Source organism: Centroberyx affinis, unplaced genomic scaffold (genome assembly GCF_046629955.1).
Source record: "Centroberyx affinis isolate AG114_WGS23_722 - 3 ecotype Tasmania unplaced genomic scaffold, CSIRO-AGI_Caff_v1 ptg000348l_1, whole genome shotgun sequence".
NCBI lineage: Eukaryota > Metazoa > Chordata > Actinopteri > Beryciformes > Berycidae > Centroberyx > Centroberyx affinis.
Window position 1 is genome coordinate 33,227 of NW_027279020.1, and position 18,436 is coordinate 51,662.

An 18,436-nucleotide genomic window follows, 5' to 3' on the forward strand; every position below is an offset into this window, starting at 1 on the left:
CTTTATTACAACCATAATGATATGTGACAACTATAAACAAAATGAAATACACTGTTTTTAAAATCCTTTAAAAAAAAAACGTTCTCATTGCTTGATCTTTAAAAAATAAATAGCTTATTTTATCACACATTTGCAAGTAGGCTATTACCCTGTCACTGATGAAAGTACATCAACAGAACGTACACAATAGTAATCAAGTAAGCAGTTTTCTGCTGTTACAATGGAGACGGCAAATAATGAGAGTGAAATACTGTCTCTCAAAGCCCTGCAGTGTCATCTCCACCCACCAGGAATGCTAACATTTATTCTTCTTTGTTATTCTCCAAACACATTCTCTGTGTAGAGGTTGGAAGTGGGACATGCCAAACAAGACCTCTAAGAACACATCAGTCCAAACACCTATAGTAAACATCCCAATTAATATACATACAGTTTTCAGCATTCCTATGTATAATTTGTAACAGTCAGCTCAACTTCGTGATGTGATTCTGCATTTTGAATGTGAAAACAGAGGTGGTAACTTTGAAGTCTCTGGAAGATGAAGCTCTCCTCTGGATGTAACACAACAGTTAATCTTTGGGAGGACTCAGGCATGAAAGCCAGGAAAAGAACAGGAAAACCGTAATCTCCTGGTAGAAATGAATGGGAGTTTTGTATCCAAAAAAAGAAATCTTGAAAAAAGTCCATACAATCTTCATATAGGCTACCACTTCCCTGGTTCTATTGCCCGGCCCAGTGCAGTACAGTTTGGTTCAGTATAGTATTAGAGAGTGTGTCAGGGATATGAGGCAGAGAAAGAGGTGATGGGGAGGCAGAGCAGGGAGCAGTAGGAGGGGTGCAGGGGCTGGACTTGGCCCGGCGAGGGCTTATAGGACCTCCAGTCAGAGCCGCTACCTGGTTTACAGCATAGAGACACCTCACACCTGCAAACAAGGCACATACAGCTGAGAAATGCATGCAGATGTTATGACTCAACTTTATAACATTAAATGATATGAAATGAGCGTGTGATGGCACTCTGCGGTACCTGGTGACACTCTGGATGATCTTCTTCTCGTCCCGGTCCAGACACACGGCGAAGGTCGTCCCATCATCTCCACCCTCTACCTGGACCTTGTCCACCTTCACCTCCGAAATCGAGATGTGCTGCGAGTGTGTTAGAGATAAAAGTGTAAGGAGGAGGAGATTTAAAGGGAAGATGTGCATGAGATGTGTTTATTTTGAACGGGTCGATCCATGCTCCTCACCTGGTTGTAGCCCTTCTTAGACTTGGAGGACTGTCTCTTTAGGACTTCTGTCATTGTCAGCTGCAGACTCTCCACTCTCGAGTCTAGACAGAGGGGACATTACTGTCGATTTGTTGGTAAACCACAGAGCAGTGAAGGGCATTCATAAGACGGGAAGAAACAACAATACAATCACAGTTGAAATTGGTGCATCATCCAAAGAGCACGCTCGGCTCAGCATGGGAAGCATACTTAAAGCCGGAGTCACACACCTAGCTGCTCAGGTTTCTTGCAGGCTTTGTAAAGGTTTACTGATGTGCAAACCATCTCTGCCTGCGTCCACTGACTCCTCCCACTTACAGCCACCTGTAATGGGGATTAGATGATGCAAGTTGAAAAATAGGTAAGGCTATGAACTTATAATATGTGTTATTGTGTTGTAGGGAATGTGTGGGTGTCAGAGCAGTAACAATAGGCACCTTGTTGTAGGCAACACTTAATGTTAAAGGCACTGCTTCCCGTTCCCCGTCAATACCAAACCTTTTGCTGGCGGCACCTGTAGAGAGAGTGCAGTACGCATTAGCCTGTGTGTGTGTGTATGTGTGTGTGTGTGTGTGTGCTCCTCTGTATGCAGCTGTGTGTGTCTGGGTATGTCAGTCAGTGTGTGACTCACCCATAGCTTTGACAGCTCTAGTTCCAGCGGTGTGTCCAAGCTCCAGTGAATGAATAAACACTTCCCTCCTCCTCTCTCCTCCAGCCAGGGTCAGCTGTGCAGAGAAGAAACAACATTAAACATTTATATGGTGAGTGTGTGTGTGTGTGTGTGTGTGTGTGTGTGTTCATTTTGTGCATGTATCAAAGTATATTCATTTGTGAGTGGACACGTCCTTTCATGAATGTATAATCTGGAGTGAGTGACTGTGTGTGCGTGTGTGTGTGTGTGTGTGTGCGTGTGCGTGCGTGTGTGTGTGTGTTGTATCTTTGTGCTCTGACCTCGGCCTGGTAGAGCTGCACCAGAGCAGGCTGGTCTGCATGTCTACAATAATAAAGCACCAGGTCAGCCAGCAGGGGAAGACCCTCCACACTACCAGCGCTCACTGAGACACCGTCCACCTTACCAGCTGTCTAGGAAGCAGAGGACAAACATCAGTTTTACATCTGCAATTCAAATGTATTGAGATGAAATGACAGCATTATGTACCTATAGTACAACATGAAGCACCGATCTTATCAGTATACCAACCTAACACTATCAAATTTTGTATTCTGTACCAGGTATAAGGTGGTAAGGACCAGCATTTATAGAATGTTTTGGCCTAGGTTGTCTATATTCCCAAAAGCCCTGCCTGAAATGGGAAAAGTACAAATATCACCTTTGGGTGGGGGAAATGTTTGGCTAAATGAAAGATGGCTTCTTGAAATTGTTCCTCTGTGACAGGTTTGCATTGGAAATTTTTCATTTGTTGGCAGGATGTAAATTATGAATTCTTGTGATTTCATTTATTATTAATAGTGCCTCTTGCCTGTGACCACAGTGGAAAAAGGTAGATGACTTTCTCATGTCTTTCTTGGTGTTTTTGAACATTGATGTGTTTTTGTAGAAATAGCATATATTTTAAAGATTGGCAAAATAAAGCAATTAAAGCCGTACTAGGCAAGACTTAATGAAAACACACCTTTATTATCAGCCTAAATTACAACTTGGAGCTGCAACAGATAAGATCGTCCCATTCCAGCTAATTGAGATGCTGTGGATGAATCCTATTTGCCCAAATAAAATTCTAGTGTCAGGTACGGCCACTGGCAGGGAATCTTCGAGTGATGACTCGAAACTTAGTCGAGATGAAATAAAAAATGCATTTTTAACCCTTTTAGATCACATGCCCGGTCATATTGTGCACCTATTTAACAATATATGCAAAAAAAAATAAAAAAAATCTATTTCTTTGTATTCTTATATCAAAATCCAATCATGTTTTCTTCCTGTAAAACAAAATATGCTGTGTGCTTATGTAAGCAGTAACCAACCAATTTCAACCAATAATATCATGACATCATTCTTCAACCTCTAGCTAGCCACACCGGTCATATAAAACCGCACTTCACCGTTTCTGGGTCGTAGTAGCTGACAGAGCATCACCACCTCCACCCCCACCAGCCAATGAGAAAATAAAAATTTAGGTCAGAGGAGTGCGCAGTTTACTGACGTCACATTACATGATTTCTGGGTAATGAAGTCAGTTACCTCTCGCTGTCATTGTCAAGTACATTATTACCTAGTGCTTTAACTACTAATTTATTAACTTAATAACAGCTAATGGCTGGACCAGTGGGAGGTGAGTAAGTAAAGTAGTTGAGATACCTGACAAAGGACATCAGAGGACAGGCTGAGCAGACTGAGCACGCTCCGTTCGTACCAGGGATCGATCATGCCCATCATCTGGGCGATGTCAGTTGTGTTGTCCTCCAGTACGATGTCACTAGACTCCTGACAGAGCAGAGAAAAGAGAATGGGGCAAAAAGGTACATTCTTACTACCTACATCATAGAAATACATTATAACACTCCATAGTATACTGTTAGAAGAACAATGGTGAACTACAGTATTACTATGACTACTACAGTACTATGCACCTATGTACATATGTAAATGTACTAAGGTACTAGACTGAATTGACCAAGGTCTCACCATCGAGGGTGTGGCTTTGAATGGACTTCCTGTTTGCCCCTCAGTTGGAGTGTTTCCTCCTCCTGGATTTCCTACTGTTTTCCTTTTGGCTGGAACAAAGTAGAACTGCAGCTTGCACATCCTGGTGAGTCGGGGACACTTGCTCTCCTTCTGCTGCAGGTCGCTGTACGCCCTGGCCAGCCTGCCGGCCTCTTTGTCACCCCCGAACACCACCACTCTGACCAGGGTGGACGCCTCCGCCACATCCCCCTCGTTGCAGCTCAGGATGGGCCTCCTGCGGACGCACACGTGCTTCTGGGGGGAAAGAGGATCCAGGGGGGCGAAGGGAGGGGACGCAGCAGATCCATGAACCTGTCTGGGTAGGGAATTGTAGCGCTTGAACTGCGCAACAGTTGGCGGGAAGTCCTTGATGACATCACCGCGGTAGCCCATGCTCTGGGCGCGGCGGCAGACGGACGGGCTGCGGTGAGACTTGAAGAGCAAGGAGAAGCGCTCCACTCTCAAGAGGGATCTGGACTTCTTTTTGGGTTTCTTCCTGGGCTTCGGTTGGCTGTCTTGTCCCTCCTCGGTGTCCTCGCTGAAGTCGCTGTCCACGCCCGAGGAGCCGGACAGCGTGGACGGGACAGACCAGCTGGACGACAGAGAGTAGCTGGAGAACATGGAGTCCCTAGAGGAGGTGGACGCGGTGGAGATACGGTGGTTTTGGAATTCACGGTCCACTTTCTTTTCCTCCGCCTCCACCTCCACCGCTTCCTCGTCCCCATTTACCTCATTATTGTCATCCTCATCCAGTTCTGTTGGGTGGAAACAGTCTGGAGGCAAATCCCGGTCGAGCTCACTTGCAAGAATGTCACTCAGAAAATCTGGATGAATGTAAAAGAGCTGAATCAGAGGCATCGGATCCAATGGAGGAAAATAAAACAACCATATGATACACACTTATCCCAGAGTTAGGGTTAAGGGAGAGGATAGAGAAGGTACAACAGGTATAAAAGAAGAAGAGAAGGGATTTCAAAGTGGAATATAGAGGATAATAGATGATGTAGAACTGGTGTAGAGTTTTTCAAAGTGGAACAGGAACTAATTACCAAAGTTGTCTTTTTCCCAGGAGCACATGTGACATTTGGGAAAGGGCAGCACTAGAGTCTCAACAGCCCCTAATGAGAAGAGACAACACTGCAATTAAGAACGCACTTGCTATTTGAGACAAATCTTTGAAAGCAGGTGTAATCTCCACAGGTTCTGCAAACAAAAACACTCCTTCCTTATAGGAGTTAAATATATTTTTCTCATGACGACAATCTGGAACGGTAATACTTAATGTCATTTTCTAAAGGTCAAAGCAACACGCCACTCCCTTGTAATCACTGTTCATCCTTCATAACTATCTCCGGTCTGTTCACAGTATCGTACATTCGACCAAGTTCTCTCTCTCACCGGGGTCTGAGCAGCCGTCAGCGGGAGCGGGGACTGCGAGGCTTTGTCCGAGCCTCTCCATGCGCTGCAGCAGACCCTCTCTAGCTGTGCTGGGATCTGCTGTGGAGGCTGCTGTCTCCATGGAGTCTGTCACTGCTGCCAGGAGCTGATCCAGCTCCTCTGGCTGCTTGGTCTGGAAGAGCAAAAGGAAGTTTGTCTTAGGAATAAACGGCATCTTATCATTATTGTGTGAATTAAATAATGTGGTTGATGTCAATAAATACAACTTTATTTGTATTGCACATTTCCATAAACAATGTTTACAAAGTGCTTTACATACAATAAAACACAAAGAGACAGTGGTGTAAAAAAGTTGGATAAAAATTATGAAAAATGGCAAGAAAACCAACAAATGGGAACGAGCTTCATTAACTAAATTTGGTTTCCTATGAAGGTGATTCTTAAAAAACAGAACTAGGAGATTAGTGCTGGAAGAGTATATACAAACTCTGCAACAATCAGGGATGTGATCAGGAAGAGACAAAAGCAGAAAGTAAGAGAGGGAGATGTGTCTGAAAAAGGTGAAATCCTGAAAATAGGATGAGATGTCTCATCTCTGCACAATAGAGAAAGTGCTGACAGTGGTGACAGGAGTGTTGGTGCAGCCACCTGCAGGGCCGTGTGCAGTGTGTCCAGGTGCTTGGCTCCCATGGCGGCCTGGAAGCCGTGCAGGATGAGGCTGACAGTGACGTCTCTCTGGGAGTGGCGGGCGCCGCTCAGCTGCTCAGAGACGGACTGGACCTCTGGAGGGACATCCTCATCTGGGCTCACCAACAACACCGTCCTAATAGAGAGTCACAAATGCATGCACACATGTACACACACACAAGCACACACACACACGTAGGAGAACAAGGATACGATAATCATAAATGTTGCCTCTGAAGGAGCAGGATTTACGGTGTATGGAGGAGGGCCTTGGGTTTTCTGTACTAACCCAGACTCCCAGAAGTTTGTTATGTGACATTCAGTATCAGATTCTATCAGACTCAGGATATTATTTATGGGAACAGGCTGGTCCTAAAAGGGTGGAAGTACAGAAAGTCCCATATTCAAAGAATGGATGGATATAACAATAACAATTAGCAAAGTCTGAATTCACTTACATAATTTTAGAGCAGTGGATCTCAGGTGATAAACCCTGCTCCTCCCTCACCAGTCTTTGAAAAGAAATACCTAAAAGAAAAGGTTGACAGACAATGATCTAATCTCTCTTTCATGGAAACCAAAGTTGACTTTAACACTGTGTAGGTAAACAGCGCCCCCATATGGTCACAGTGATATATGGACAGTATCTATACTGCATGGACAAGCAACAACAGGATCCCTTACTTCCCAACCTTGAAAGAAAGCAGTGAGGCAGCACTGGGCTTTTATAAAACAATTTTTTGCCTTCCACTCCAACTTCTCCCTTGTATAGGTTTTAAAGAAACATTGTTATATGAGCTTCAGTGGTACCTGGCGCTCTGAGCTCCTGTCTGATGACATGCAGCAGGCGTTTGCTGGCAGAGCAGCAAGGCTCCGGCCAGGACAGGAAACTGTGGAACAGCAAGTAAGCCTCCTGCAGCACGCCGCAGTCTGAAGCCAGGTGAGGAACCTGCAAGCAGCACAGAAGAGAGTTTGCAAAGAGTTCCATTCCAAAATGAAATGTCCAACAATTGTGTCGGATGGTGATAAACTATCCCCACTCACTTTCAGGAGAGCTGAAGAGAACAGGAGAGCGAGGGGGACCACCAGTTCATACTGACACTGCACTAGCACCTGCACAAGACAAAGAGAAACATCTATTCATCATGACAGTCTACTGAAACATATTTTTATGATTTGCAGTATATTATATGAAAATGATTTTGGCCTTTGCGGTCATCACCTCCTTTGTTTTCCTCAGAAGCTGCTGCAGGAGGATGAGGAAGTTGTGGGGATCTCTCTTCACTAGTTCCTCCAAACACCAGCGGTTTATGCACAGACCAGCTAGTTAGACAAAACACAGAGCTTGAGGGCGAAACACCAACCAAGTTTTATTTCTCCTTTTAGGTTTCACTCTCAAGGCAGGGGGAAAACATGCTATTACGAGATATGTTGATATGTAATAATAACAAAAGAGATGGAAGCAAAGTGATTATGCCACTTCCTTCAAGTCAAAAGTTGCTATGATACTGAATGAAGCTTCCTTGGCCATGGTATTTCAAAATGTAACTTCTTGCATAACTCTAATAGCATTAGACCCCCCCTTCTCCATGCCCTCTGCCCTCTGTCATCAGCCCGTCATCCTATGCGTCACCACTTTCAATTCCCATTTGACTCTGTCACAAGACGCAGTTAATTACAAAATGTTCCCAAATGCCTCCATAACTCTGGGTGTATGTTTTGATCAATAAAATGGGTACAAAACCACTCTTTGGCTTTGTCATTCAATTAATACTCGGGTGAAGTTCAATAGCAGCATCCATGTTCACTTACAGCTGTGCAGTATATTAATAAACTGGTTTTTAAGTAACACATGCTCTCTGACACTGTTACGCCCTCTAAATCACACGTTTTAGACACTAGAAGTTTTAACACTTCAACACATCCAACAACTGCTCTTATGGTTTCCAGGGTTCCTACACTTTTTAATTTAAAAATTCCATACTCTATATTTTGTTCCAGATTTGAATTTCTTATGTGAATTGGAAGAATTTGGTTGTGTTCAATATAATGTATGCTTATAGTGGCTGGGCAAGATGACTGTCAACTAGGCCCCCTCATTGTATTGCTGAAGATTATTTTTCATAAGAACAAATATAACAAATGGCAGAGGGTCTACAATAACAGAAAATCGATTTTTCCATTCTTTTCCAGACTTTCTGTGGAATTCCCAAACTTAACCAGACCTGGAAATTATCAAATTAATGTTCCAGTCTTTTCCAGACTTTCCAGACCTGTGTAGGAACCCTGGGTTTCACCTGAATTTCACATTTAGAGAGATGCTTTTGGATAGTGTTACTGTTAGAAGCAGTCACATAAATGTTTAGGGCCAGGCATGGCTGGCAGGACAGTGACCTACCGCTCCAGAGCTGTTTGTCAGGAGAGTGGAGTCCCAGGCCACTGAGGCAGCGCTCAAGGGCGTGCTGGATACGATCCTCTGTGCACGAGCTCTGCTCCATCCTAGATCATCTTCTGCAGAGGCATCACAACATCCACAGAAAATATAGTAGATAAACAAACAAGAAGTCCCAAAACAAAGAGCAGAATTACACACTGCGTTGTGTTCCAGTATAACAATATCTCCTCAGCGGTCTAGAGTTCCTGTCAATGCTTCTGTCAACACTTCATAATCACCATTGTTCCTGTTCACCAACACAGAAACAATAAAACACAGTCCGGAATAAAAGCCTTGTTCACACAAACAGAGATGCAAACACAAATGTCCACAGCGAGGGTGCCAGGGGAGAGAATATAGTCAGCCACTTCCTACCAAAACCAGTGAGTCATTGGTTCTGTGAGGCGACCGGAGATGAGTTGGTAGAAACAGGCAGCCACAACTTCTACTTTTTCATTCTTAAAATCAGCCGCTGACACCAAGGATTTGATATGACTCAGAGCTGGGATGGAAACAAATAGTGGAAAAGGACAACTTGATCCTTACGTTAACTGTATTAACGAGCAGGGAACAGCATTTAAGGTTTTAAAATTACAGTTACTGTAGGAGAGTCAGCCAAACACTATTCAGTCAAGTACGAACACAGTCTCGGCTGATATTTTTGCAATGCTTTGAGCAAATTGTACGATTAGGCAGAAAAACACAAATATGTTGAGGAGTGATTCAATTTGCAGTTTCATGCTAGATGGCCAGTCTCTACCACAGATCACATGACACCTGAGGTCAAACATGCACACTTGTGGGACAGACTGGAAAAACACATTGCATGTTGCGTGCCATTAAATTCTGTCACCAACCACACAAAACAACATGGGCAATTTTGGAAACTGTGCAATAACTTTTCATAGAGGGTTGAAGACTGGTTTAATAATGCATTTCCAAGGAAGCACCTTATATACCTGTACTGCTCCACTCCTGTTAGCAATAAATTTGAAGAAATTCAAGTTTCTGAAGGAGCATACAAATCTATAAGACTGTGTCGAATCAAATCCCTGCGGATGAGGACAAAGCAGCCGCAGTCACAAATATTCCCCCTGGGATTCTACAGTATATTTGTCCTGCAGGATCTGTGGATGTGAAAGGAAAGGAAAGGAAAGGAAGTTGTAATTGTGCTCAGCTGTGGCCTAGAGGCAGATGTGTCACTGTGACCAGTGGTGAATAATGTATGTAGTGACACGAATGGGAAACTGGGGTCACCTGTGCCTGTCAAAACAGGAAAAGGCCTTCCGGGAAGCACCAATACAAGTTAGAATGTTGGTTTAGCATACATCGATATATTGTTTTTGTAAAACTTACACAATTGGGAAATCCCTTCCTAAGGTCCAAAATAGCCCCACTGGGAGCCCATACATCACTTATTAGGGTTTGGGGGTGGTATCAAAAGGCCTTGGACATTTAGAAGAGCAATATCTTGATTGATTATCATTGCAGCTAATCTCAATGACAAACAAACTGGATTCATTATTTTACTGATTTCCTCATGTACAGTGACACATTGGATGGGAGCAGCATCTAAACTAGTTGAAACAGACATTTATAATGACTGCAGCCAGCAGCACCAAACATTAATCAAAAATTGTGTAAAAGTTTGCACTAGAATATACATAATTGCAGGGGTTTACAAAAACTGATAATATAAATGAAAATTATTTTCATATGGAATTTAAATTTTTACCTTTGAGGCATTTAGCTGAGATTCTTATCCGTGGTGACTTAACTCACACTGAGTGCAACAGTAGAATAAGTTTAAATTCCTTGTTTGCCAACATTACAAGCGACCAACCATTTCCATACTGATACCCACTAGTAACATGCAATGCATATGAAATGATCAAGACTAAGAGAGATTTCTAATTGCAGCAGGGCAACACAGACATCTATGACCAAGCTAAGAAATATAAATGGCACAAGGTCTCCATTGACCTTGACAAGGAGCTCTCTGCACAACAACACCTGACATTTCCAACTTTAGCAAGCAGGAGTGTCAATTGTCTACTGAGGAAACAGGTGCTACTCTATTGTGCTCATATTGTACTTATGCAGTCGGACCATATTCCAGACCCTTGCCAATGAACCTGTGCATTTCTTCAACAGTACAAAAAATACTGATCTGCCAGGCTTTCCTGAAGCATTAAGATTATTTTAATACAATTTTAATTTTATGATGCATTTTACAGTTGAACGAAGCAGGGAAGACAGGAAAGAGAGGGGGGGGGGGGGGGGGGGTGACAGGTGACACAGTTCAGTCAGACTCACAGCCATGATGCTGTGACTAAATGACATGTGCCAGTGCCCAGTATGCTGTGTTCATATTTATTCCCTTGACTTTCAATGAAGCAAAGATAATTATTCCACTAAGATTCATTTAATCTCCTGCAAGGACATTTTCCAGGTTAAATACTGAAAACACGTTGTATCTTATGCTATGGAGTCATTTGATCAGTTAAAAAAAGGGAACAGGAAATCTGCAGAGCTTCACAAACACTTTGCAGTGTGATTTGGTAGAAGTGGTGCACCACCACAAAAAGGTGGCAGCATTCGAAGAAAGCTACAGCACTAACAACAGCACTAACAACCACTGGCAGCTGCATGGCCAACCTGAAACCAAGTTGGAGACAGACATACACACAAGTGTGTGTGTGTGTGAGAGAGAGAGAGGGAGAGAGAGAGAGAGAGAGAGAAAGAGAGAGAGAGAGAGAGAGAGAGAGAGAGAGACCTCTGTTGATATAATTCTTACCTGTAACTGTAGTATCAGTGTCCTAGAGCATCCCAGATCTACCGCAGCTGAAACACAAATACAGAGACCACATCCTTCACTGTTTGTGCTTTTCAAAAATAGACCCGCCGAATGCCAAGTCAGGACAGCTTGTGCTGCAAAACAGGAACTGAATGAGTCTTATGCTGAGGTGGTTGACATAAGACATTGTATTGAGTTTGTAGGAGGAGCATTTTATAGGACAGACCTCATTTGACGGGGACACAAGAGCTTGTTTACAACAGAAGGCCCAATTCAGGGGTTTGATGGTACAGTTGCAAAAATATTTGATTTACTATGGGACAACTTCTACTACTTCTGTCTGTTCTGCTTGGTTCATTCATCTTATTATTTTTTTCTCAGTGTCATTTGAGAAACGAAAAACATTCACTTTAAATGTGATGACGTGTTTAAATGTGATGAGGCCTGTCATATAATGTAGGCCACAACACAAGGACACTTACTCTTTTCATAAAGTACACTGATGAACTGAATCCAGGTAAAAGCCATTATTCCCTTATTGATATATATAAATCTATACCAATCACAAAGGAGGAGATGTAGATAGAGAGAAGCAGACGAGTTAGAGAAAGATTTTTAAGCTTTGAGACAATTGAGATGTGGATTGTGCCAAAGAGGCTGCAGCTCAATATCAGGAAGATGTCCCTAATGTTTTATACATTCAGTGTACAAGTGATGATATTGTATACCGTATGTTGTATGTATGGATTCTACTTCTAGTATCCACACGATGTCGCTCTGCAGTATGTGTTGTAAGATGCAGATGTTGCAAAAGGTTTTTTTTTTGCAATTTACTGCAACATGAGACTAGGAGAAGAATGTATTTACTTTTAAGGTAGACTGAAAGTAGACTGATCTGAGTTGTGTCATATGGCCGATAGCCTACCTTGCATATTTCCTCTGATACTTCTGACACCTGCTGATTCCCTTTAATGAGGGAAGCCACATCAGTTTATCATACGAATATCATACGGTCAGATGTTTTATGGCAAGACGAATAATGCTTCTGTTGGTGCCAATGAGGAATTATCCCTAAACAGCTGATGAACCATCATGGTTTCTTTTTTATTTACATGGTGCCAATATATCTGCCCTGTGATTTAAGTTACTGCTGTTTTTGTATCAGGTAAAATGTCTATCTTTTTTGCATCATCAAATCATAAGCTTTGATTGCACCTCATTTCTCCTCGGCTGGGCCTCTATACCGACTGGAGTAGCGCCTATTTTTTGACATGCAGTGTAAATGACCTACCGGCAGATGTCGTTGCTCTCTCTCTCTCCGCAGAGAGACTCCATAGTCTAACCTCCAACTCCTCTGAATAACTGGAGCCCCCTTTTTCTATTATAATAGAGAGGGAATGGGACAGAAAGAGATAGAGGTGGGCAGAGGTGTGACTGAGTGGACAGGCAGAGGCAGGGAGACTCGGAGCCAGCTGGTCATTTGCCATAACTTATTTATGTTTAGGAATTTCAAAGGGGGAAAAGCTGAGCTAGCAGTAGTTTTTCGTGCGTAAACGGGATAGGTTGTCCTCCAAATTCTTAGGAGTTCCACCATACTTTCAGACTGAACAGTTTATTTCGAGGTAGTGTCCTCTGTGGAGTTTTCTTTGCCTCGTAAGAATATTTCATTCACATTCATGTTACATGCTTGACTGTGGGTCTGTCTTTTTCATGTATCTCTATGAACAAAATAATTTTAGGAGTGTTAATGTTTTAAATTTCACTTGATTTTGTCTTTAGTATTGTCATTCCTGATTAATTTGATGTTACCAATTCTGATAATTTTAATATTTTTTGTCTTGATTAAATTTCAGCGCAAGAGACACTGCGGAGCACGGATTACAATGATAAGGATTTTGGAGGTTTGGGTCACCTTGGTGACGGTTTCTTTGCTGACCAAGGGGGTTCTCGGAGGATACGGGCTGAGCATGTTTGCTGCACAGTCTTCCCCTCCGGACCCGTGTTACGATGAGAACGGGAACCCTCGGAGATGCATCCCCGACTTTGTAAACTCTGCTTTCGGGAAGGACGTGCGCGTGTCCAGCACCTGTGGAAACCCCGCCGCCAGGTACTGCGTGGTGACCGAGAAGGGAGAGGAGAGGACGAGGGATTGTCACACGTGCGACGCCGGGGACCCCAAGAAGTCCCATCCACCTGCGTATTTAACAGATCTCAACAACCCCCACAACCTCACCTGCTGGCAGTCTGAAAACTACGTGCAATATCCGCAGAACGTCACGCTCACCTTGTCGCTGGGTAAAAAGTTTGAGGTCACCTATGTGAGCCTGCAGTTTTGCTCACCTAGACCTGAATCTATGGCGATCTTCAAGTCCATGGACTACGGCAAATCGTGGGTGCCCTTTCAGTTCTATTCTACTCAGTGTAAGAAAATGTACAACAGGCAGAATAAGGCGACGATCACCAAGCAGAACGAGCAAGAGGCGATTTGCACGGACTCGCACACAGACATGCACCCTCTGACAGGTGGGCTCATCGCCTTCAGCACGCTGGACGGCAGACCGTCGGCGCACGACTTCGACAACTCCCCGGTGCTGCAGGACTGGGTGACGGCCACCGACATCAAAGTGGCCTTCAGCCGGCTTCACACTTTCGGGGACGAGAACGAGGACGACTCGGAGTTGGCCCGCGATTCCTACTTTTACGCGGTGTCGGACTTGCAGGTCGGAGGAAGGTGCAAGTGCAACGGCCACGCTTCGAAATGCGTGAAAGACAGAGAAGGGAATCTGGTTTGTGAGTGCAAACACAACACTGCGGGACCAGAGTGCGACAGGTGCAAACCTTTCCATTATGACCGACCCTGGCAGCGTGCCACGGCCAGAGAGGCGAATGAGTGCGTGGGTAAGGCAACAACTCTTTTGTCACATGGGAATAATTTATTGTTTGAATTATATTAATTCTATTCTAAATTATATTATTCGATTCAGGCTTTGTTATAGATTAAGTTATTTTATTTGGTGCTCAGTGAGTCTTGCCATTACGCACAGAAATTACGCACGGGCCAGTTGTTTATTCGTTCTTATGAATGATATATTAACATATATTTATCACTAAAAATGAAATTCAGATACAATTCTGTTTTGAAATGGTGATAATTTCTTTGGATTTTCGAATCTCTTTATGTGGCTTTATTTTATAGTAAATTAATCTGTTCAAATGTTTACCGCCGAGTTTAATAAGTGTTAATTAGATTGTAAATCATAGTTCAGTTAAGCAAAGTGAGACAGAGGCCGCAAGCGCTTCCCCGCACCCCACTAAAAACAAATAGTAATATCTTGATCTTCAAACGCAAGAGACTGTTAAAATAAAACTATTAGAGGCCTTGCCGAAATTACCCGTTTTATTTGAGATTAAGTCAATATATCGTCTTGATATTATTACAACTTTTTATTTACCAAAACAAACCCAAAACAACTGTTGCCACAAACACAGCAAAAGCGAAAACTTCGTATATATTTATGACAAGCTGGTGAGTCTTGAATGTGTATGTAAATAAATTCAGATTATAAATAGGTTTCAAATAGATTCAATCATATGCTGAAATTTGTATGCGAGAGAAATGTAGGCTATAGAAATTAAATAAAATTGGACCGGCCTTCTTACAGAAACTTCAATACACAGTCAGTTAGCTATGATAGACTTTATTCAAACAAATAATTGTGCCATATTTTCTCGGCCTATATGCCGTGACAAAAATAAAATTGAAAATTTCGAATTTTAAGAGGCTATCCATTTTTTTTTTTAAAACAGTAATACTGCATGTACTGTATTTGCCTCCTGCATCCAGAATAAATCCCTGAATAGAAAAGAAAGGGCAGGAAGTCATTTCAACAAACAAGCTCGGCTGCCCAAACGCGTAATTGCGTTTTGACCAGTGTTTCCGACTGTAGTAGCAGCTCAATAGGAAGGAAACATTGCAGCTGCAGAGATAGACGGCAGGGGCGTGTTGTGTTTCCATAAGCAGGTGCTATTATCAGATTGGATGGGCGATTAAGGCTGTTTTATTGACATTTTTGGCACGTAGAGTATAAACTACCACTTCGGGGCCAGTAAGCTATTCAAAGGGGAGGACAAAGCACGAGGTAATTTGAAGCCAGATCTAAGTTTTTATTCTAGCAGCAGAGTTTATTTGCTGTGATGCTTATTTTCAACAGAGCTGGGGGGCTTATATCAACAGAGCCACAGCTCAAGCCCCTGAGCTACAGTGAACCAAACCTGGAAAAGTAACAAGTTCCGACACTGCCATGGTTTGCTCAACCAAACGGAACAAGTGAACAAGTTGTTCCCCTTGGCCTCCGCCTTTCGCCTCTGCAAAGCCAGCATGTGAGTGTATTTTACTAAAACAAAAGGTTGTCACTTGTGGCATCCATCTCGCTGTCAGCGGGAGGCCCCTTTCACCATCTCGCTTTTTGTGTGAGCGGTGTCATCAGATAAAACCTCAGAAAAGCCAGACTGAGCATGTCTTCCAAGGGAGGGAGAGGAAATAATAAGGGTGGCTTGACACCTTAGTATGAAAGAAGGCCTGGGGGGGGGGTTCTATTGAGCTGTAGGTCCATGGTCTGGCAGTGGGGATGCAGAGCGGTCGGTGCTAATGATCTGTCTTGATTTCTTCTTCTTGTCTGCTGACTCCACACATCCTGAGACACTCACATGTAGAGAAAAGTGTAGAAGAAGAAAGAGAGGTGTGGTTAGATGGGAGAGAAGCTGGTTACACTGACTGGCAGCAGGCATTAAGGAAGAAGTAAGACAAAGTCAATTTCCCATGACTTTGCATGCAGGGTTGCCATCATATTTTGTACAGCAGCATTTATATTGGCAACGGTAACCATCACATTCCCATCAACTGGTGTTGCATGACATGCAAATGTGTTCATAAAACCTGTTTAAAACAGAATGTTTCATTACATCAATCTGCTCTCGTTTCATAAATCTGCATGATCACTTCTGACCTGTTGTAACCACAACCCATGAGCATTTATTTAAAGGAGTGAATAAGGCAGACAATCACTCTCTCTCTCTCTCACACACACACACACTCTCTCTCTCACACACACACACACACACACACACACACACACACACACACACACACACACACAGTGACACATCAGGCTCTCCCTGCACCATTTCGAGTCCTGCTGTCCCAGGCAGCTGCTTCATATTCTCTCCATGTACGGCGTACCACTGACCCCTGACAGTCAGACCTCCTCTCCTCTCTGGACTGACTGATGGGCTGTGAAGGGAACTGTGGGAAACACTCGCTTGCCAAGTGGGTTTTGAGGCAAGTTGAAAATGGTAGCCTTAGTCACTCATACGTGTAATTTTGCACTTGTTCAATTTCAACTTTGTTTTTGCTGTCTCCCTGCCATGCGATGTTCTGTTTTATAATAGTCTAGAGTCGAATGGAGGTGAAATCAGCCATGTTTCCTTACACACTTTCATGCTCAGCGGCTCCAGAGCAGTTGTCTGTTCTCATGGTTGGCAGGTTTTATTTGGGTTTAGGTGTTTTTGATATGAAAGCAAAATAAAGGAATTATCACAAAAGGCTTGTAATTTCAGCTTGACATCGTGTCCTGAGGGTTTAGAATTCTGTGGAACTTGTAGGTTTCTGACACAAAGTCAGTGAGTGTAACATTCATCCTATTAGAAGGTGTTTTTATCTCTGATTCTTATCAGTATGTTTTCTACTCTGCTCAAAGTATTTGGCAGCTATTGAACCTACACAGAAGTCTTTTCTAAGTTAGGACCGTTTGCCACCCACAAGGTAGCTGAATCGGGATATGATTGTATCAATTGCCTACTGGCTCTCCTCCCAGTCTGTGCAGCACGTACTGGTACTCCCTCCATTGACTCTAAAAATAGAGTGAGTGCTGAATCTAAATGCGTGCTCACAAATCTCTAAAGAACCAGCAGGCTTGTTTGATAAATTAGCATTTGGTGGAAGAGATTTGAGAGCACAAAAGCAGGCAGCATTTGTATATTAAAATCAATATTATAGCCTCCTTTTAAAATGTCTGGACAAGTCAAATCAGTCAAGACAAGACTACCTTTTGAAAACAGCAATTTTTCTCTTTGAAATAGGCCTACAACCCACTTGCATGACAGGAATCAGAGACAGAAGAAAGACTGGTACAAGCTGGAGGAAACCAGACCCTTACAGTACAAGGACACCACACTTACCGCGGCCTGTTTTCAGAACCATTCCAGATCTAGGATCAGCTTACCCCTTTGGTTTACAATGCAGCTATGATGATTTTAGCCCCAAGATGCTTTTGGGGAACCAGGCCCTGGTTAGCTGTTCACGACAGCGTCTCTATGCCGGACTGGTCTTTGTCCATGTGGCTGACTGGGACCATTGACACCATTTCTGCTGACTGTGGTTGCGCTGTCCACTCTCCCCTGGGTTGCCAGGTTGGGCCGGGCCAGGCCTGCTCACCATCTGGGTCTCATTTCAGTTCCACTGCAGCGGCCCATGTGACGGGAGAGAAGAATTTGTGAAAAGCATGATGTCATGCATATTCTTGTAATAGAAGTTGTACTGTCTCTCTCGTGCGGGGTACTTAGTTCTTTCAATCTATTTCCCTCCTCTCTCTCTTCCTGTTTCTCTTTCACACTCTCTGTCTCTTCTTCCCTCTTTCTCTACCCCTCTTTCCAATTCTGGCCCATCAGTGTGTTCCACTGCCAGGGGATGGAGGCAGTAATTACCATCTAATTTGTAACTTGAGACATGTTTGTGGGTTTTGATTTTTTGCATGAATTTTGTCAACAATAGCCAGAGGATATTGCTATTTCTGGGGTTGTTTTTTATTTTGTTGACTTCTACTTTGATCTGTTTTCATGTTTAAATGCATTACCGTAACATATTGTATAATACAATAATGAAAACAGCCCAAGTGAATAATTGCATTTGCAAAGTTAAACCTGCAATAAGCGATATCAGACCTTATAAACAATCCTGAAACCAATGTGTGCTATGTAGAGATTTCATTGAGACATAATGATATAAACCAATATCCACACAGCAGCCAGCGGTGTTGCAGTTTTCACCTCTTTCCTCAAGCTTGTTGGCAAATTCCGTGAAGTTGTTGCATGAATAATGTGAGAAACTT

The 18,436-nt window shown here is 43.1% G+C and overlaps 2 protein-coding genes across 3 annotated transcripts in view; one reads left to right on the plus strand and one right to left on the minus strand.

The window, feature by feature from the left end:
• Positions 1-5: 5 nt before the first annotated feature.
• Positions 6-8,759, minus strand: LOC139641137 (phosphoinositide 3-kinase regulatory subunit 5-like). Of its 2 annotated transcripts, XM_071515398.1 has the most exons (17): positions 8,438-8,759; positions 7,262-7,362; positions 7,084-7,152; positions 6,850-6,988; positions 6,498-6,567; positions 6,001-6,175; positions 5,353-5,524; positions 5,004-5,072; positions 3,916-4,778; positions 3,589-3,714; positions 2,220-2,351; positions 1,900-1,993; positions 1,706-1,782; positions 1,499-1,592; positions 1,248-1,330; positions 1,028-1,146; positions 6-923 (listed from the first exon to the last, which is right to left on the minus strand). In XM_071515398.1, the coding sequence occupies exons 1-17, from the start codon at positions 8,535-8,537 to the stop codon at positions 776-778; spliced, it is 2,631 nt and encodes an 876-aa protein (XP_071371499.1). In that variant the 5' UTR covers positions 8,538-8,759; the 3' UTR covers positions 6-775. The 2 variants fall into 2 exon arrangements, 1 of the variants encoding a protein (XP_071371499.1); XR_011694967.1 differs by lacking the exons at positions 6-923; positions 1,028-1,146 and having other exon boundaries at positions 1,280-1,330; positions 1,767-1,782.
• Positions 8,760-12,828: 4,069 nt separating this feature from the next.
• Positions 12,829-18,436, plus strand: part of ntn1b (netrin 1b) — a 38,788-nt gene continuing 33,180 nt past the window's right edge. The window contains exons 1-2 of the mRNA XM_071515400.1: positions 12,829-12,923; positions 13,124-14,168. Of these exons, the coding sequence (XP_071371501.1) occupies positions 13,154-14,168 (1,015 nt within the window). The 5' untranslated portion in view covers positions 12,829-12,923; positions 13,124-13,153. The remainder of the gene's footprint in view (positions 12,924-13,123; positions 14,169-18,436) is intronic.